Source organism: Chrysemys picta, chromosome 2 (assembly GCF_011386835.1).
Source record: "Chrysemys picta bellii isolate R12L10 chromosome 2, ASM1138683v2, whole genome shotgun sequence".
Lineage (NCBI taxonomy): Eukaryota > Metazoa > Chordata > Testudines > Emydidae > Chrysemys > Chrysemys picta.
Window position 1 is genome coordinate 231,599,253 of NC_088792.1, and position 21,539 is coordinate 231,620,791.

Sequence of the window (21,539 nt, forward strand, 5' to 3'; positions counted from 1 at the left end):
TTAAGGTTGAAAGAAGCTTCCTATTATAGGCCCAATTTTCTTCCATTCCCTAAATTAACCAAAATTTAAATCAATCTGCCTGAAATTTCACAGGTATAATTTTATTCCAAGTTAGAACATTTCTGGAAGATAGATGTAAATTGGCAAAGGCACATTGGAGGTATAAGTGTATATCAGATGAAGTGGTGTCACTTTTTGAACTTGGAACATTTTCCTAACTTATTTGATTTGATTTATTATAATTTCAGAATGGCTTGGCCTCAGAACCTCAAAATTGTTTTAGCTGTCAGTCTTATGCCTTTCAAGAACTTATTGTTTTTTTGGAAGGAAGGAAAGTCAGGAGTTATTAAATTTGGTTTATTAGGAGCCCTGCATGTTGGTTTTAAGGACCTTAGAAAGTCCACTCCTGTTTGAGGTGAGCCTCTTAAGAATTCCATATGACGCAGATGGTATAATAAGCCCATGATGCAAAGTTCTGTTCCAGCCTTCATCCTCCACTAATCCTAAGAAAGATTAGCACTTATGAAACATTTACAGACATCACTTAGTGCTTCCACACAAGTACTTAGTGATGTAAGTATTTAACATTGCCCCTATTTTACAGAAGAGAAGACGAAAGCTTGGAGATGATAAATGACTTTACCAAAGTCACTCAGCTAGTAAGTGTAATAACCAAAATTAAAGCATATGGGTGAAATCCTGGCTCCAGTTGAAATCAGTGGCAAAACTCCAATTGACGTCAATGAGGCTAGCATTTCACTCCATCCCTCCTGATTCATAATGTAGTTGGCATGGAATAAGAACATAATGCTCTTTGATGTAAATCACTTGGTCCAAAATATTCAAAACTGGCCTCTAATTGTGGGCCCTCAAATTTTGGGTGCACAGTCTAAGATTGTTTAGGGCCATATATTTAGGACCAGGAAAATTATTCATACTTATTTGTTTGATAGAGAGGTTTCAATATCACTATATTACTTGCTATGATTGAGAATATCATTTGTCTGTTTTGAAAAACCATTAAATATGCACTATTGTTGCAGTAATGTATCTAAAATGTTTGTTCTTATTGATGCTGTTACTTACTGTTATAAAGAAACACACCCAAGGAAACTCTGGTTTAAATTCCTATTTAGTATAGCAATTAACTGTCTGAATCTTAAAAGCTACCAGCAGGCTGATGTTAATAGCTCGTGCCCATTTTTATTTGTTGCATGATGGAAAACAGTCAGTGGTGAAGGACATCAAAGTTAGTTTTGTGGTATAATAAAAATAGGAGAATAACATTTTTTTAAAATACATGATTTACTAAAGTGGTAGAGTAGACCAGTACATGACAGGGTTTAGGCTTCAAAAAGGAATAATATTTTAGAACTATAACTTGTGCAGTTATATGCCAAATGTGGAGATTAGACTCAATTATTAGTGTGTGAAACAGGGATTTTAGTCTTGCATTAAGTGCAAATTGCAGTTCAATCTGAAGTACAGAGCAGTATCAACACCTCCATACTATATATACAGAAAGAGGGAGAGAGAGAACATGACGGTCTGATAGAAAGTTTCTATTGATAAGATTGGGATAGTAGCTTTAATCATAAGTGGCGACAACATACGTGAGCTATGCAGATGATCCCAAACAAGTGCTGATGAACTTTTTATACCACGTTTTATACCATCACACCATGTTTTAATAGGAAAACTATTTTAGAAATACCACATTGTAAAACATTTTGATGCTATTTGCATCCCTCCACCAGTAAAACCAGATTACCATGAAACCAATTGTACAGGGACATATGAAGCCATAAAAAACTCTAAAACTGACTGAAAATAGCTTTTCTTGAAGGTCTGATATCAGGATCCTCTTTGGATAGAAGCAAGTGATGGCTTCCAGGGTGGACATGAGTTGCCCTTTCCTAACTTTCCAGCGGTATAAAGTTCTTATTTCTAGCTGTGCGAGGTGATCAAGTATGGGACCTTAAACCTTTCACTGGACTAGTAATCAGTATTGCCTGTCCTCTGCAAGGGGTCAATGTAATGTTGGGAGAAAATTCCATATTTGGGGGAATTTGTCTAGGATGTAGGTTTAAAAAAGACATGGAGATTGTTCAGAGGTTTAGAAAATTAGAAGCAGTCCCACAAGAGATGGATTAATGGGCAGTGTGCAGGTGAGGTAGCCAAAGATGTATGGTAAATTGTGAATTTTATTTATTGTAAGGTTGGTGCAACTTATCACCTGGATATCTTCACCATATGTGTTGTGTGTATGCAAGTGTGTTTGATATATGTGCCAACTAAGTAAATAATATATTAGACACAAAAATACATTTAAAACAGATTATTAAGGTTGTAAAGTCAAGCACTCAACAGTTAGGAAATGCTAGAATTAGTTTCCCAGGCAATCTTAACTAACTCTTCCCTTGTGCGTAAGAATTATGATACAATGACACGATTACATACGTTACATATTTTATCCCCAGAACCCTTGCCTCAATCATTGCACAGGATGGACAGTGTTCATTTAATGAGCAGTTAAACACTATTTTATTTTCTCCTTGTTCTTCAGTGTGTGGTTCCAGGCATTATTTACTGCACACTATTCAAACCCTGCAGTGAAGGCAGAATTATTAATTTTCTCCTGTGCTTTTTTATGATCATCACAATAGTATCTCTGTGTACTTTGCAAACATGAACTAATTTAGTTTCACAATACCCCTGTAAGGTGAGGGGGTGCTACTATCCCCATTTTAGAGATGGAGAACTGAGGTATAGAGAGATAATTAAAGTCAAAAGTTTCTGCTAATTCTGGTTGCCCAATTTAGGACAACTGAGACCTGAGTTTTCAGAATACTTGGCATTATATAGCACTTTATGTTCAAAGCACAACTCCCATTGACTTGTGAGGACTTGGCCAGAGCGCCGGGGGGAGGGCGGAGAGCCCAGTCGCGGTCCCGCTCTCGGGCCAGAGCGCCGCGCCGCCCCCCTCCAAGTGCTGACCCAAGCACATGCTTGGTGGGCTGGTGCCTGGAGCTGGCCCTGTCTGCAGCTCAGAGCCTGGGGTCTCAAGTTGGACACACAGAAAATGAAGAACATACAACTAGTGATCACCTATGAAAAGTTTGGGTTAAGTGAATTTACTAGCATCACACTAGAAGTCTGTGGCAGAGGCAGGGATAGAATCCAATTCGCCAGGGCTGCATCTAACAGTCTAAACCATGAAACAATTCTTTCTCTTCTTGCAATCCCTGCCTCATTCACTACATACTTTCCAGTTTCTTGCACAAATGGGGCAGAGGTCCTCTTGTATTAATTGAAATGGAGTATATGGATCCAAAGAGTTAAAAGTGCTAACATAACCCAGTCCCTGTCCAGCATTAAACAGTGTTAAACAAGGTTTGCAATTTGGTAAACACACCATTAAAAATCCCTTTTTTAAAGATACAGAAGAGAAGGAAAAACATTTAAAGCATTTGAAATCTAAAATATTAAGTAAGGCTTTCAGTCTAACAACAGCCCTTATTCCCTTTCTTTCTAGAGCTCCAGAGAGTCTTTAGAAGAAAAAGAACCCCTTCTTTAACAGTCTCTTAAATGGTATTAAAGATGTTAATAACTGTCCTTTTGGGGGGAGAGGGGGAGAGAAGAATTTAGTTGAGATGGGCTGAAGCTGCTGCTGTTGCTCTTGTTGTTAAAGTCCAATCCCATTTCCCAGAAGACAAAACAAGGCAAATACACACACAAAAGGAAAGAAAAGAATAGCAAAAGTAGAAAATGCAGCTTCTGTTTCTGATGTTGACTTTCACTTGCAGCTTCAGTGCTGGAAAAACACAGGCCCACACACAGTGTTATCAGCCTCCTGGAGACCTGGCAAACTTGTACCAGAATTGGGGTGTTTAGGGCATTGCTTTTAGCTGGCACTTTCAAGTCACAGGTTTACAGCAGTGTTGCAAAATATAGAGTCTTGGCTGGCTAAGCTAGACTCTTATTAGAAAGAAGAAGAAAGAGAGAGAAAGGAAAGAGAAGAAATAAGATAGGGAAACAAAAGGACACTAAGGTGGCGAACAAAATCTCACATCCCAGGCGGTGTTTGGGATTCAGCTAGAGCTGGTGGATTTGGAAGTGTCATCTGTGTCCCTCTCACCCAGTCTGGTCTGGACATCCCTCAGGATCAGAATGATGAAGGCCCCCGGGGTCCCAGGAGAATGTGGGCTCGCAGCCTTGATGATGAAGCTTGCTCCAGTAGCCATATTTTCTCTCAAAGTCTCTTTCTTTAGGGACCGAAAAAGGGGAGTGAGGGGTGGAATAGTCAATCCCCTCATTATTTTATTCATCAATTAGGTCTTAATTCCGACACACTAATTTTGGTTCATTGATTTCTCGTTCCACAGTTTTCTCTTTTACCAAGCATAATCTTTACACAGTCCTTGAGTTACACCTCTACCCCAATATAACGCGACCGATATAACACGAATTCGGATATAACGCGGTGCTCCGGGGGGGCGGGGCTGTGCATTCCGGTGGATCAAACGTGGTTTCACCTATAACGCGGTAAGATTTTTTGGCTCCCGAGGACAGCATTATATCGAGGTAGAGGTGTATATTAGTAGGCCTTTTCATTCTGGACTAGTTCAGTCTTTCTGTCTCACTTTTCATACTTTTCCCCCTTTAACATTTGTTGTTATAGGTTATTGTCACCTTTTATAAACTTACCATCACTTTTCACGGTTGAGCTCACAATTAGACGCAATTATCACAACAATCCTACAGACGAGAGACTCCTTCACATACAGCCCTGATTGATCCCCAGAGCAGGCCATGCTGTGAACTGAATAAGTTAGGGGTCCTATGTTAGAAATAGTATGTGATTACGTATTCATAGATTCATAGATTCTAGGACTGGAAGGGACCTCGAGAAGTCATCGAGTCCAGTCCCCTGTCCTCATGGCAGGACCAAATACTGTCTAGACCATCCCTGATAGACATTTATCTAAGCTACTCTTAAATATCTCCAGAGATGGAGATTCCACAACCTCCCTAGGCAATTTATTCCAGTGTTTAACCACCCTGTCAGTTAGGAACTTTTTCCTAATGTCCAACCTAAACCTCCCTTGCTGCAGTGTAAGCCCATTGCTTCTTGTTCTATCCTTAGAGGCTAAGGTGAACAAGTTTTCTCCCTCCTCCTTATGTGACACCCTTTTAGATACCTGAAAACTGCTATCATGTCCCCTCTAAGTCTTCTCTTTTCCAAACTAAACAAACCCAGTTCTTTCAGCCCTCCTTCATAGGTCATGTTCTCAAGACCTTTAATCATTCTTGTTGCTCTTCTCTGGACCCTCTCCAATTTCTCCAAATTTCTTTCTTGAAATGCAGTGCCCAGAACTGGACACAATACTCCAGTTGAGGCCTAACCAGCGCAGAGTAGAGTGGAAGAATTACCACGTATTAAAAACCTGTATTATAATCCAGACACACAAAGGCGGTGAATTAAAGTTACATGGGCAACCTTAATTCTGTCACTTCCTAAATTTTGAGTGCTTGACTTTGCAATCTCAGTAATCCTCTTTTAATATAGTATTTTGTGGGTGTGTAATTTCCTAGGTAACTAATAAAACATGTATTCCATCATGTGGCATCATATTGACACCCACATGCAATATCAGCAGGGTTGGAAACGTTAAGTCTACCACATAGACTTCTGCCACTTGACCTAATGGAGTGACTGATAATGATAGTAAATTGACATCCTCCAGATAACTAGAGAAAGATAAGACACATACTTTGCCAGTGGATTTCACAGATATTTGCTGACAGCAAAGGAATGATGAGACTCAGCAGACTTCGGTTCCATTCCAGTTTCTGCAGGGGAATGTGCTCTTGTGGGCACAGACTCTTTTGGCCTGTATCCATCCCAATCATGTGTCTTCTTCACCCTGGCTTCTCATCCTAGTCCTATTCCTTTTACCTTGCTAGTCCAGTATCCACTCCTCAGGCTTCTCATCCCAGTCCTAGTCTCCTTGCTTATCTGTTCCCAGCCCTGATTTCTTGTCTCCTCCCGCACCCAGATTCTTAACTGATCTGTCTCTCCCCTCCCCTCTCATGTCCAGTTTCTTACTCTGCCCCTGCCCATGTTTCTGGTCCACAGTAGCTCCTGGGCCTTCTCATCTGCTTTCCTACAGATGTCTCCCTCCCATCACCTCCTTTCCCCTGCTCCACTGGTTCTGAGTCCCATTTCCTTGTCCAGCCAGTCCCAACCTCTCCCCACCAGCCTCCAGGATCTCACTCCCACTCCCAGACTCTTTTTCCCAATCTATCTTGTCCCCTTTGCATTTGATTTAGGAAATTTCCTCATCCACACTGCGCCGGCTCAGCAGGATGGTCACTAAGAACCCAGGAGAGAGAATCTTCAGTCTCTCAATTCTGATGCCCCAGCCCCACCATGGCCTACAGAGCCCAGAGCTGCAATTGCAGAGAGAGTCCTGCTCTGACCCCTGCATCCGAGGCTGGAGCATGATAGAGTGTTGCAGCTAAAACTTCCATTGTCACTGAGCAAGTCTCTACTGGGCATATACAAACTGAGATATTTATATACTTATAACTTGGCCAAATTTGGGTGGATTTTCCCAGAGATGTCAAAAAACACATCCATCACACAAAGGACATCTGCCCTCTGCCAAAATTTCAAGTCCCTGCTCTAAAGACAAGAGACATTTAAAGGGTCTCAGAAAAAAAACACCATGGGCAAGACAATGTATTTTTCCTCTAATCTTGTTGTCAGAAGCAGCTGAACTGTTTCGGCTGAAATTTTCTAGAAAAATGCATCTTGTGGCAGACACCCAGCATGGAAAATTTCAGCCTGACAGTTAAAGTTTGGCAAAGTTATAAGTAACTGAAAACACGGTCTTATAATGGGAAGTATCCCTCAACCTTAATAGGAGTGACTACCAGCTCTGCGTATAACAAATACAAGTGGAAAATGAGAATATGTTGGAAATAATTCTGTTATGCAGAATATGTTGAAGAGTGTTATGTCAGTATGAATACTGCTCATTGCAGTCTGCTAAATGAATAGTGTGTGGAATATTGTACAGTATTGCTTTCTAGAGTTAAAGCCTTAAAAATATTGGAATTGTTTTGTATGTGTGTGGTTTTGTTTTGTTTTTTAACCTAGTGAGTTTGTGTCCTGGTTATTGGAAACTGGAGAAATACACAAATCTGAAGAAGGTGTTCATCTTGGCCAAGCGTTGTTAGAGAATGGCATTATCCACCATGGTAAATATATTTTATTTCAACATATGTACATATTTTCAAGGTTATTTATGTTTGTATTTGTTGTTATTTTGAACATTCTTTTCTGATTAACACAAAACTGGTTTGTCAGTACTTAACGTCGAAGGGTGAAGTCCTTCACAGGGTAGTAGCATGGGGGGACCCAGTCCTACCTTCTACTAAGGGTTCCTACCTCTGTGAACCCTAAACAACTAGGGTATCTGCCCCATAATTCAAAGCCAAACTTGCTTTCTTTCCTTCTCAGGGCCTCTTCCTAGGTACCAACCTGGCCTCCCTGGAGAGTCTTTTTCCTTGGGTATTTCTGACCTCAATTCTGGGTTAAAACGTCTTCACTCTTGGAAGAAGATATCTGTAGATCTCCTTTCTGGGCCTTTTTCTCACTTCTGGCAGGTTTCTCCAGTCCACCAAGGTTCTGATTCTACCTTAGGGGACCTCCCTGCAGGTCTCACCTCACTCTAGGCTCTCCCCCACCTGTGCCAAGATTAGTCCTTTGTATATTACCAACACAAAGCATTCAAAAATTGTAGTCAGACACCAAAAAGTCATGAGATTAAAGAAAAGCAATAAATGTAGAGTTCTTTTTATTTGCCTTCTGTTGTTGGAGACTAGAGTTCATGTTTTCAGGTTTCTTCTCTGCAGCAATGAGGGCTAGAGGTTTCTTAGAAATTGAAAGCTGAGGTAATAACACAATTGCAGCAGTTAAGGGTTTTAAGAACCCCGACTCTCAGAAAACCATGCAAGTTGGCAACACTGCCTTTGTAATGGTCAGGAGGCTGTCACTTGACTCTGGCACCTATACTTCATTCTCAACTTGGCCTGTTGATCCTCAGGGCTAGTCTACGTAGAGAAAAAGCCTGCAGTACCTGGTACACACTAGCTAATCCGCACTAACTCCCTGTGTGGCTATGAAGAGTGGCTTTGTACTCATTAGCATAATACACTTTGGAAGTCTACTAAGCTAACCTGCCTGAGTGCACTCTTAAGTGCACAGTAAGAGTGTCCACAAGGGGAGTTAGTGCGGATTAGCTAGTGTTCTTTAAATTCACACCCTAAAACTTACTGGGCACTTACTTCTGCACGTAGACAAGCCCACAGTGGAACATTGATTCTTAAAATTGCCATACCTTGGAACAGGGTTGACTGGCACAGGCCCCACTCTTCCTCTCCCTCTGACTTAAAGGGGACAGACGACTATTACATATTCCTGAAAATATTTTCCCCCCCTTCAAACATGGAAGTGACATTTCTCCAGATTAAACCCATCTAAGTACTTATAGTGCCCATATTTCAGCAGTATAGGTCTTATCCGATCCAATCCAACTCAGAATAAATATAATGAGAGTTGGATCAGGCCTTACCTGATTGCTTGCCAAGTGTTATAGGTGTAACTATAGGTAAAGTTGCCTAACACTTTCCATTATAAGACCTTGATTTCAATTGCTTATAACTTTTCCAAACCCTAACTGTTCAGGCTGATATTGTCCATGTTGGGTGTCTTCCTCAAGCCAATTTTTCAATTTTTGGAAAATTTTAGCAAAAATGTTTCAGCCATGTCGCAGATGGAGGTTAGGGAAAAATACATTGTTTTGCCTATGTTTTTACAGCTATTTCATAGGGAAGCTCTATCACCTCACTGCTTTGGAGTAGGGAGTTGAAATTTGGCAGAGGTGTGGCCTTTGGGTTAGGGATTTGCTTTTTGCCATCCCTGTGAAAAGCCACCCAAATTTGGCCAAGTTATAACCCTCTGAAAAATCAATTTGCACATGCTTACTTTGCACATAGTCTGAGTATGCTCAGTTCCACCACAGCCAACCAGACTGTGCATGCACTGTCCCCACAGAGCAATGGAACATGCTCCTGCCCTGGGGTGCAAGGACTAAATAGGATTTTCCTGTAGTTGTTCCTCCTGGTAGTGAGAGGCTGCAGTGTCACCAACATGAGAATTGAGAGCAGGAAGACTGTCTTTCCTGTGGTCTCAATGCCTTCCACCACTGCCCCCTGCTGGCATCCAGGCAGAGTGGTGGAGAAAGAGGAAGAGAATTAAATGCAATGGAGTAAGGCACAGAAGGCTTGGTTAGGTGGGAGGACATGAAGAACAGAGGGGAATGGGAGATAACAGACAACTTACTTCTGAATCTCTCCACATGAATTTTTATTGGACCAAATCAAGCCAAATACCTGTTGTGTGCCGTGGAAGATGAACAGGAGAGACTGAGGGGCCACCAATGCCTGAAGGCCCTGAAATGGCAGGGAACTGAGTAAGACGGATATGTCCAGATGATCCTTACAAGTGATCTTGCTCAGTGCTGCGGAGGAAAGCAGGAAACCCCCAAAGTCTCTGCTAATCTGACCTGGGCAAAAAATCCCCAAATCTGGCAACCAGTTTGACCCTGAGCATGTGAGCAAGAACCAGCCAGCCAAGCATCTGGGAACAAAGATTACCTGAATCACCTCAGAGCATCAGTCCACCTCGTCTGCTGTGCTGCCTCCAGCTGTGAACAGTACCTGCTGTTTCAGAGGAAGGCAATAAAACCCATAAAATCTGGATCTGGCCAATTGTGTTTCAGAAGGAGAAAAAATCCTTCATGATCCCTGCAGCTGACCATTTGAAGCCCTGAATCATGAGATTCGATAAGAGTCATTGTTTCAATGCTGAACTGCAAGATCTCAACATGGTGAGGGCAATTAAGAGCTTCCTGTTGTCACCATGGCCTAGAAGGAAGGGATGTGATGGGGAAGGGAGGGGTGCGATGGCTTTTCCAGGCACTAAAGGCAAGGATGCAGGACAGTGGTTGAGTTAATATAAATCCTGGGGATAGTGCCTTTAGTGAGCTTGGTGCCTATGCAACATAAATCTGAAATGTCACTGCCCTGAAGAGCTCATGAACTAAATAAAACAAGAGAGACAAGCAATAAAATTCCATCTGATCTTTGCATTGTGGTGTCAGAGCAAAACACATTCGCTGCGCTGTGTCCCTGTCAGGTCTGTTGGGCTTGGCTGAGGGGCTCAGATCTCTCTATCTCTCTGTCTCTGTGTACATATACACACAAACATACACACACAGGATGCTTATGCACAGATAGAAATGTAGAAAAATACATTATTTTAATAAAAGTACTAAGCTCTTCTGGAGTATTGACTGTGCTTGTCCCTTCACCATTCTGAGCCCTGGATGGGAGAGATGGCAATGGTGTCTTTCCCAGTGGGATATCCCAAGGCTACCATTGCCATTGTAGCACCCTCTTAAAATTGCTCCTGCCCGAGGACATTGCTGCATTTCAGCTGATTTCTCCCCAGACCAATATTTTAGTCTTTTTGCACATCCCCATCAACTCCAAGTAGAACTGAGTCCTTATTAGTTCCTTTACAGCAGTCATTTCCTGTTTCCTTTAGAGGGATGTCATAAAGTCATGGGCAGTGGGACCAGAAACACTCACATGGGCCACGGTTTTATTCTTTTCAGAAAAATTTTGGGCCAAGACATTTGAGATATGAAAAAATGACCCCTGAATGTGAGGGTAAATGGAACAAGGGACCCTCCACCCAAGGTCTGTCTTTTTCCAATTTTCTAGGTTTATTCAGTCCCCACATCACCTATTTTCTCTCGAGTTCCACGCCTCACTCACCAGAGACATGGACCCCATCACTCCTGAATTTAACAGGGATTTTGAATCTGAACCTGGGTTTGCCTATAAAAATTCATTAGCTCCATGTCAATAAAGAGCTGAATCAAAACTCCAGAACCAACAGTCTGTCCTTTTGGGGTGTTAGAAATCTAAATCCAGATCAGAATTCTGCATTATCTCTAATAATGGCCCATTGATCAATTTGGGATCAGGGAGGTCCTCGAGCCTCTTCTTTCCTCTACACAAAGAAAGAGAGAGTGAGCCCAGGAGAACTGATGGTCATCTCCACTAGCCCCTTTTAAGTCCCTTCAAGATGCTCTCGCTGTACTTACCTTGTGGGAGGCCATATGCTTTAATGGTAATCCCCATTTATCTGCTATGCCTCTCTGTCTCTATCCATTGCCCAGCCTGACATTGTCACCTAAGGGGCAGGGACTGGCCCTGATAGAACATCCAAGACAGATGATGTCATCAACATTGTAACATCTAATTGATGAGTCCAGCCCTCTGAAGTGCTATCCAATAAGATCTTTGAATTTTGACTGACTTCTCCATCAAAGTCCTGGCCTGGCTCCCTGCTCCCAACCGCTAAAATACCTAGAGAGCTCAAAATTGAGTGAGTGGAGTTGCGACCTGACACACAGGGTCACAGAGCCACTCAGGGTTGGCCTGGCTGCCCCCCATCATGGTGAGCAGTGCCTCAAGCAGCAGAAGGCTGAGAAGCAAGTCCTGGCAGAACCACAGCATGACCAGACCAGCCGTTGTGAGTGTACTGTATGACTGTTTGTTGGACCTGCAGCACAACTAGAACCCACTTGTGCTACATCATAGGGATTTCCTGAACCTGGGATAGGCTGAAACCCAGGTGGGATTCCACTCAGTTTTCACCTGGACCTGCCTTTATGAGGCTGTCTTCTCACAATCTCTATCATGTGTAGCAATGCAGGGTTTTGTGCCCAAGTCCCACTCTACCAGCTGGGCATCTCTTGAATCCAGGGACACAGTACATGGATACAGGCGGAGAAACTTTCAGATCAAGTCCTCAACTAAGTCAAAAGTAGTAGTTAGCTAGATTTAGTGAAAACCTGCTGGTTAGGTTGGAAGTGGTTGACCACTTCACTGCTGTATACAAACCACTCCACAGTGACCAGATGTTAGCACCTTTAACTGTAGGAGGGAATGAATCATCCCCGGATGATACTGAGAAGGCAAGTTCATAGATTCATTGATTCCAAGGCCAGAAGGGACCATTGTGATCATCTAGTATTACACAGGCCAAAGAATTTCCCCAAAATAATTCCCAGAGTATATCGTTTAGAAAAACATCCAATCTTGATTGTCAGTGATGAAGAATCCACCAAGACCCTTGGTAAATTTGTTCTAGTGGTTAATTACTCTCAGAGTTAAAAATGTATACCTTATTATTTCCAGTCTGAAATAAATTCTTTGAAGTGTGTCCCTTTTCCTTCTAGTTTGAGTATGGGTGTTCTTCCTATGACTATGGATAGGAGCAAGTCTTCTGCCAGAGCTTTAAGAGCAGTCTCTATACCTTGCCACAAATGTGACTGAGGGGACACAGAACACTGGTAGCTGACACATGGCATTGTGGACTATAGGTAGCTAGCTTCTCTAAAAAGTTTGACACTAGGCAATACTTTGTGGTGTCTCCTCTGTTGAGCAATGGCTCCTTTAGTATTGGTCTGACTATTGCATGTTTTTGGGTGAGGGATAGATTCCCCTTGGCAAAGGAGGTGTTGGCTGTTATTAGTAGGGGTCCCACATATTCTGTGCTGTTTTTCACCATCCAGGAGGAGTAGGGGACAGAGTAACAGGTGGTGGCCTTGGTTGCCATTAGTGCCTCCATGACTAATACTACTGTGAACGGCCCAAATTCTTAGAAGGAGGATGTTATTTCTAGCCCTAGTTTTGTTTTGTCGTTCTTAGTGGCTCTTGAGGCCATTCCAGTTGCAGATGATCTTTTCTGTGAAATACGATGATTTCTCACAACAAGAGGTGCTAGGTAGTTGGGCTGAGTAAAATAAATTAGGGTTTGCAGTCTGGAAAAGTTCTGCAGGGTGTGTCCTCCTTGACACAAATTTCTGAGTGAGTAAGCAGGAGTGGATTTAATAAAGTTGGCAAATGTTGTCTGGGTCATTTTTGCATTGGGCCTTTCACAGGGTGGCAAATCTTCAGCCCTGGCACTTTTGCAATACAGAGCCTACCAAGGCTACATGGGTCAGCTGGACTCTTGCCATTGTGGAAGCTTCCATTTTGTTTGAGGAGTATACATGGCTAGCAATGTACACAGCTACTCTAATTATTTTTGCACTACTTGTCAAAGCCTTGGGGACCTTTTGGATTAATTGCTGCTCCTGGACATCCAAATAACAGCAGTATGCAGAAATGCTTTTTTCTTCATCTTCCATTTAACAATGGTCAAGGAAATCTGAGGGCTTCAGGTGACATCCCAGTTCTTTACTATTGCTTCTTCAATATTCTTGGCTGATAAAGAAAGGTGAGGATCAGGGTTATGAGTACTCTGAACACATGTAGAATAAAAGGAGACAAATCCAGGTTATTCATCTCTTCATATAGTTTTTTGCATTTTAATGTGAATGATCTATACTATTTCTTCAATAATCATTCAAAATGTCAGACTGTAGTATGTTTACTACACACATAGAACTTTTGTCAGTAGAAAGGTTTTGATGCCAAAAATTCTTCTACTGATCTTTTAAATTTTATCCAAAATACACTAATAGATTCCCTCAACACAGACTTAAATGAATGTTATGTGATTTCACAATGAAAGAGTATTATATCTGAGCATGGAAGTTTGAGCCAGACATATTACTTTCATTAGTGTGTGGATCCAGCTGCGTTTCAGTGAAAATAGAATTCTTAAAATAAAGTTGAATGAACCATCTGTTTTCACGGGGTGGGGGGGGGGAGGGGGAGTTTGGCTGTTATGCGCATTACAAATGTTGAACAGGGTTTTGCTAGACTCAGATAGTCACTATGCTGGTCATTTATTTTCAGTGTGCTGGCATTATTTTTATAGTGCAGACCCCTCACTGTGCTGAACATTGTTTTCCTAGTGGATATGTAAACTCTGTGGTAATGAAAAAGTTATTTTTCTTTCCTTGGTTTTCCCCAATCTTGCTCAAAGAAGAAATTCATTTGCTAAACCTACCTAGAAGCATTGTCTTTGACATTTGAGAGGACTCATTATTATCAGTTAGTGAACTGTCTTGCTGGATCAATTATCCCTGCTGATTATAAATCAGCTCACGTGCCACCTTTGGCACGCGTGCCATAGGTTGCCTACCCCTGGACTAACTCAAGGTCATAAGGAAGTCTGTGATAGGAAACAGAATTAAACCTGGGTTTCCCAAGTTGCAGGTTAGTATGCACTAGGCCAGGGGTAGGCAACCTATGGCACGCGTGCCAAAGGCGGCACGCGAGCTGATTTTCAGTGGCACTCACACTGCCCGGGTCCTGGCGAGCGATCCGGGGGGCTCTGCATTTTAATTTAACTTTAAATGAAGCTTCTTAAACATTTTAAAAACCTTATTTACTTTACATACAATAATAGTTTAGTTATATAATATAGACTTATAGAAAGAGACCTTCTAAAAACGTTAAAATGTATTACTGGCACGCGAAACCTTAAATTAGAGTGAATAAATGAAGACTCGGCACACCACTTCTGAAAGGTTGCCGACCCCTGCACTAGGCTATCTCTCCTTTTGAATGGAACAATCTAGCTCTGATTGTTTACAAATTTAAGATGTGGGTCTCTTTTGCAAGGATGTTAATTGTAATGGGAATATTGCCAAGGCAAAGACTTCAGGAAATACTCCATATATCTCATGCATGAAACTATTTAAAAACCCCATAATCTTGCCTCCTGGAGCTCTTGGATGTGTGGAAACTATGCACCTGCTTCTTTTTGGGATGTCATTTACTCCCCTGCACAAAACTGGTCAGCTCTGCTGGCTAGTGTGGGTGGGTGACAGTAGAACTATGGTTCAAGCTCCCACTTATGCCTTCCTCCTGCTTTGAGGTGCTATGCAACCTTGGCGGGGAGGGGTGTTAGGACAGAGCAACCCTTGTGCTCCTAAGAGTGCAGGGCCTGCCATTCTGCCTGACTTTTTATGGGTCATGCAAGTAGGAAAGGCATCGTACATTCCTGTCCCGCTCTCTAGGCATCAGCATAAGGGCTAGAAACAATCTGGCCCCAACTTATAAAATTTGTTTTTCTATGTATTGTTGCTATTTAAAAAATATTGACATTTGCTTACTCAAGTAGATCTTTTCCATCTTAAATAATAGCAACATATGTTTAATTATAGATCCATGATATGTCTTTATTACTGAATGTATTTGGGGTTGTCTTGTAAGGAATTACTGTATTTGTAGCCTTAATTAATCTCCTGTCTGTGCAGAAAGCTGGAATTCTTTGGCTAACACTTGATAATTATTAGTTACAGATAAGCACCAGTTCAAACCTGAACACATGCTCTACAGGTTCCGTTATGATGATGGAACATACTATCCAAGAAGTGAAATGCAGGATGTGATTTCCAAGGTATAAACTGCTCTTATCATTAAAAATGGGTCAGATACAGAGGTCCTAGTTAAAAATCAAGCAAAATGCATTGTGTTAGGAAAAACTATGTCCCTGGACACCTGTCTAATGTGAATCAGAGTTAATTATGTATATCTGTAGGCAGATTTGGGCTCTTGGCTTATTGCAAACCATATTTTGAATACAGAAACTGATAAATATGTTTCTTAAAATGATTTTATCCAGGAGGTACTATGTTACATAAACATATAAAGGATATAATGCCCACCTTTTTGAATGACTGGAGTAGAAACAGTAGTTTACTATATTTTTCAGTCCACTTATATTCAGTGAAAAGAAAAAGAGTATGGGAGTATAAACCAGAATTTCTTTTTGTTTGTATCGGAGTGGCTTTTGGTATTCCTTTAGTGTGTGAAGGGTATATTGGCTTATCAAAAGTCACCTGATGTTTTAATGGAAATATGCAGGTTGCATGATCTCCACCCTGACACTGTACCCAAGGATATATTGAAAGAATAAAACAAAGGCAACAGCGTCATCTTTAGTCACGCTGATGTTTTTAAATTTGTGATCCTGTGGTCCTGATCCAGTGGAAAATTGGGACCATTCAGGTTTTCTCCCAGCCTACTGAGTTAGGACAGCTACTTCACTGATTCTTCAATTAGATGTTTCCTAATATAGAGTGTCTCAAATGAAGGGGATCCCTCAATGCAGACTTAGCAGACACAGCAATCTATGGCAGAGTTTCTGCCTAAACTTTACATGTCTTTTGTTTTGCCACTGTACCATGTGCCATAATCTTAATGTTGTTTTGTTAAATCTGTATATGGATAGTTACATGCTTTTAAAGAGGATTTTGTGATTAAAACGTTAGAAACCAAATATATATGACTCTTTAATAAAAGTTTTAAAACTTTTGAACTGTTTTATATCTAATTTTTATTTGGCTTGCTTGTGGATACAGTGGGTCATGTTCAATTTGATTTTCTGGCAATATTCATAAATATACTTCACTTTTCTCCTCTTTAGTAATTCAGTTTGTTTGGAATCCTCATTTGCACAGAAAGTCATCTTAGCTGTGAAAGTTTAACATATACATTTCTTTTAAACTAATGTATGTTAAAAAAAATCTTTTAATGCTGTGCTAAAGTTATGTAACTCATCTTTACATATCTCTCGGATTTCTAAGATTAATTAGACAAGCCCATGATAATTTAGTCACAAATATTATTTGTCTTGTAATCTGGAGGTTTATTACACTTCAGAAATAACTGCATGAAAACATATCTATGAAATGAAGGTTCATTTTTTCTGTTCTACTTTTTTAAAATACAAGTTATTTGCATTATTTTGAATGGATAGGTATTGTCAGAATATGTACTGAGTGGTATTTGCTTCAGTGTAAATGTGGATTTAAACATATCTATATCTTTAACAGGGTGTAAGATTGTACTGTCGTCTTCACAGTCTGTTTACTCCAGTGATAAGGTGAGTCCAGCTGGGAAGTTCTTAGTGACTTATTTAGAACAAACGTATACATTTGAATACTGTAGCTACTATATACAAACACAGAGCCAAATCCTAGCCTGTGTTTCAGGCGGTGTGTTAGTGGCGAAGAAATTGTAGAGAGATTGCTCCCAAAACCCAGAGTAGCAGCAGGATGGGATTCCAACCTAGCACTTAAAAGTACTGTGTACTGTCCCAGGCTGCTTTGAATAGACAGTGCCCCAAGTGTCATTTTCACTAAGAAAGCAGGAATCAGGTTTGTCAGGACAGTTTACTCAGGCTTTTGGAAGAATCTAGTTCATACTGGGCATGCTCAGAGGCTTACCACATATGTAGCGCACTCACATTCATGTTAGCACTATATATCTCACTTGGAGAATCACTCCCATGCTTGTAACATGATGCCTATCCTTACACCCAGGGAACATGGTTGGCTACCTAGGGACAAGTCCAGCCCTCCTCCCCACTCCTATCTACATTGTAGGCTTTGGCTTGCTCCATCTAAGGAGTTGAAACCTCAGGGCAGCTTCTGAAGTTCTATTTTTAAGGTACAGAAAACTATTCAAAAAACAACATAGATCATGCTTGTGTCAATTTGTGTGTAAAACATAGGATTTTTCCCTTCTGTGTTTTTTTTTAACAGGGATAAAGATTATCATCTGAGGACATATAAATCTGTAGTCATGGCTAACAAACTGATAGACTGGCTAATTGCACAGGCAAGTGTATCCTGGGGTTGATTTACTTTTCTGCATTATGAATTTAACTTCCTAACATGGAAAGTTGTAATTTATCACATAGAAGAAAATGAAAATATGTTGTTTTAAAGTTCTAATTATTAGAACAGAGTTAATGTAAATATCCTGTTGATTCTGTAAAACAGCAAGATTCAGCTGTCCATGGTCAGTTGCTGATCTTCCTGTGTTGCACATTGATCTTTCAATTTTTCATGCTGCTTAGCTTCTTGCTGCTTTCAAAATGCTAGCATTTTGTTTAATAATGCGTATAGTTAAAATTTATGGTGTGTGAAGCTGCAAATTACTGACTGAATGGACAAAAGGAAGCAGCAGGGAGCAGTTTACAACCAGTTTGTTTTAGGCAAAGTTGTGGTTTGTATTGGAAGAAAATAGGAAAAACTTCTTTGTTGAATCAAGTTGTACCAATATTTTCCTAACTTTGCTGCTTTTTCTGGAGTATGATTATGTTCTCCTGTTATGGAGGGGCTGCAGAATGTGAAAAGAATTAAATGTTTTCTTTGGGAATAGCATGACAGAGGGGATTTAAGAATCCTTCCTTTTCAACACTGGGATACTTGGATACCTGGGAACAGAAAGTTATGTGGATTACAAATAAAAGTTAACATGGTTCTTTGAGTAGGTTTAAATATAGATTTGAGCATATATGTTCACAAAGGTGATGAAAGAGCATAGAAATTAAAGTAGGCAATGTATGGAATGAAGAAGATAATTTGTGAAAATGAGTTTTAGAAACAGAAAAAGTTACAAAAAACGGAGGATCTCTTATGAACTTTAGTTCTGAAGATTGTCAATAAATACTCAATGTATAGAGACAATGTAATATTAACAAAAAGATTCACCATTTTATGAGAAAATGTTGTGGCTAATAACAATGGGGGCAGTCGTCACTGAGATGATGGAAAACGTGTGTTATCTAGGAGCATAATCTGCCCATGATCTTTGTGCATAGCTCTACACTGTTCCAGTGTGATTTCTGTGCATGATATGAAGATAGAATAGGTTCAATTTTTCTGAATTATTATTCATTATTGTTCATTCTTATGTTCTTATATGACTAAGGGAGGATATGATAGAGGTCTATAAAACCACGAATGATGTGGAAAAAGTGAATAAGGAAGTATTAGTTACCCCCTCACATAACACAAGAACCAGGGGTTACCTAATGAAATTAATAGACAGCAAGTGTAAAATAAACATGAAGAAGTACTTCTTCATACCACACACAGTCAATCTGTGGAACTCATTGCCAGGGGATGTTGTGAAGGCCAAAAGTATAACTGGGTTCAAAAAAGAGTTAGCTAAGTTCATGGAGGTCAGGTCCATCAATGTTTATTAGATAAGATGGTCAGGGACTCGACCCCATGCTCTGGGTGTCCCTAAACCTCTGATTTCCAGAAGCTGGGAGTGAATGACGGGATGGATTGCTTGATAAATTGCCCTGATCTGTTCATTCCCTCTGAAGCATCTGGCACTGGCCACTGTCAGACAACAGGATACTGGGCTAGATGGACCATTGGTCTGAGCCAGTAGGGCCATTCTTACGTTCTTATGCTCTTATACTACATAGTGTTTATTACGGTTTAACAGGGGGATTGTCGGACCAGGGAAGAAGCAATGATCTTTGGTGTAGGACTATGTGACAATGGGTTTATGCACCATGGTAAGTAAATTCTGCTCAACCTAAGAGCCCCAGTTTGTTGAATTCCTTCTGCATAGCAGGCAAATGGTACAGGGACCACCCCAAGAGATTAGAAAAGGGCGAAGGTAGAATCAGTAAATCATTTCAGTGTGTACCTGAAAAGAGGGAGCTGTCTGGAAATTTAAAAAAAAGATGTTTAACTAGGTTTTTCTTGTATTATTTTAGATTAAGTTAATAGTGTAGGGAAGAATACATACAAGTGTGGAGTAGGGCTTTCAGTCTTTTTTTCAATCTTTTTGAAGGATTTATGGTGGATTATTTATTAATAACCACTTAGACAGTGGTAAAAATTAATCTTGCTGTTCAAATATAAAGTAAGACTATAAGGATCAGTAGGACTTGATAGCAGGCAACCAACATCCCCACACAGCCACCTGGCAACAACTGTAACCTGGCCACTCCCTGTGATCCACAATCCAGAGGTTCAATGCCATGGGAAGTTCCACCTTGGGGAATCTGACTGATCGTGGTTTTAGTGATCCCAAATTGGCTCCTTGTCTCTATATAAGCTCATGGGGCATATCAGGAAGTGTCCAGGCAAAAATGTGGACCCCTAGCTAGTTGCCATGACTGCCCTGCTGCTTTGTTCCTGAACTCCAGGTAGTAATCTCAGCTCTGATTTGGATTCTGACTCCTGATTGACTCCTGAAACCCCAACACAGATCCTGATTCCTGGTATTGACCCTCAGCCTGATTCCTGGCTCTGTCTCTGTCCCTCAGCTTAACTCCTGACTCTGACTCCAGCTTGACACTCAGTTTGACTCTTGGACCCTGATACTGGCTCTGACCCCTGGCTTCAGTTCCAGTATCTCAATCTCCTGCTACTAATCCTGCCTCCCTTTTGCCCAGGATCCTGGACTGCCACTAACCCATGTAGAAAGCTGTCCCTGCGGGACATGGAGGCAGTGGGTTGTCCCCTACCTAGAATGTCCCAATGGGCACTAGACCACCTGGACAGGTTGACAGCCGCAGGAGGAACTTCTCATGTTGCAGACACAGGTGGTGCAGCTCTCGTCTGAGAATCAGACCCTGTGAGTGCAGACCCCCCAGCTACTTGATGAAAACACTGTTATAGGCCCAGGTGACACAGTACACCACCAAGAACCAGCTATTGTGAGAGCAGCCACTGGGTTGAGACTAGAACACTGTGCCACAGTGCACCCAGACTCTGGTCCAACAGTCCCCATCCCAGAGCATTACAATGGAGACCGTAAAAATGTAGGGCTTTCCTCAATCCAATGGCGCCTGCTGTTCCTGTTCCACCTACATTTCTACTGCATTGACAGGATAAAGTAGGATTCATAATTAGTCTCCTGATGGGAGAGGTGCTGGAGTGGGCTTCACTCCTAATGGAACAACAGAGTCCAACACTATTGAACTGGGATGTCTTCCTCCAGGCCTTCTCTATTTTTGACAACCCCCACCATGCTCACTTGGTGGAAGCAGCCCCATGAAAACTATGGCAAGGGCAGGGACCGGTTGCCTCCAAAGCTACCCACTTTAGGCAACTTATCTCCAATACAGAATGGAATGAAGCTGCCTAGCTCATGTAATCTGCATCGGAATTGATAGAAGAGATCAAGAATGAACTAGCTCTCATGGAAACCCTGACTCATCTAGATGCCTTCATCAGTCTTACTATATGCATTGACAACAGGCTGCATGAGTGAAATAAAGAGAGCAAGTTGGCTGCACCACCACCTAGATGATGTATCCCAGTACCCATCTGTGGCCAGTCCCAGAACTTATGCAAATTGATGCAGCCCATCATCATGTGACCTTGAGGAGAGGGATTACCATTGATGCCATGGCTTGTGTTTCTACTGTGGAGAATCTGGACACACTTGCCAGCTGCCCATCACGGGCTCTTGCACAGAAAAAGTAGGGAAATGACCAAACCCCGGCCCAGTAAGTGGGACCAGCCTGGTTGGACCAAGGGATATTCATCCCCAAGCTGCCCCCACGTCTTACTGAAGCATGTCCAAGGCATGATCAGCCCAGCACTTGCAACTCCAGGTTTGCCTGCATGTCCCAGGGAAAACCTTAAAAATACCCCCTAGTAGGTGCTTGTGGA

The 21,539-nt window shown here is 41.4% G+C and overlaps 1 protein-coding gene across 5 annotated transcripts in view; it reads left to right on the forward strand.

The window, feature by feature from the left end:
- Positions 1-21,539, forward strand: part of PREX2 (phosphatidylinositol-3,4,5-trisphosphate dependent Rac exchange factor 2) — a 394,877-nt gene that overhangs the window by 231,581 nt on the left and 141,757 nt on the right. For all 5 annotated transcript variants that reach the window (XM_065585714.1, XM_065585712.1, XM_065585713.1 and 2 more), the window contains exons 11-15: positions 7,166-7,266; positions 15,399-15,502; positions 16,941-16,990; positions 17,652-17,727; positions 19,354-19,426. In XM_065585714.1, the coding sequence (XP_065441786.1) occupies positions 7,166-7,266; positions 15,399-15,502; positions 16,941-16,990; positions 17,652-17,727; positions 19,354-19,426 (404 nt within the window). The remainder of the gene's footprint in view (positions 1-7,165; positions 7,267-15,398; positions 15,503-16,940; positions 16,991-17,651; positions 17,728-19,353; positions 19,427-21,539) is intronic.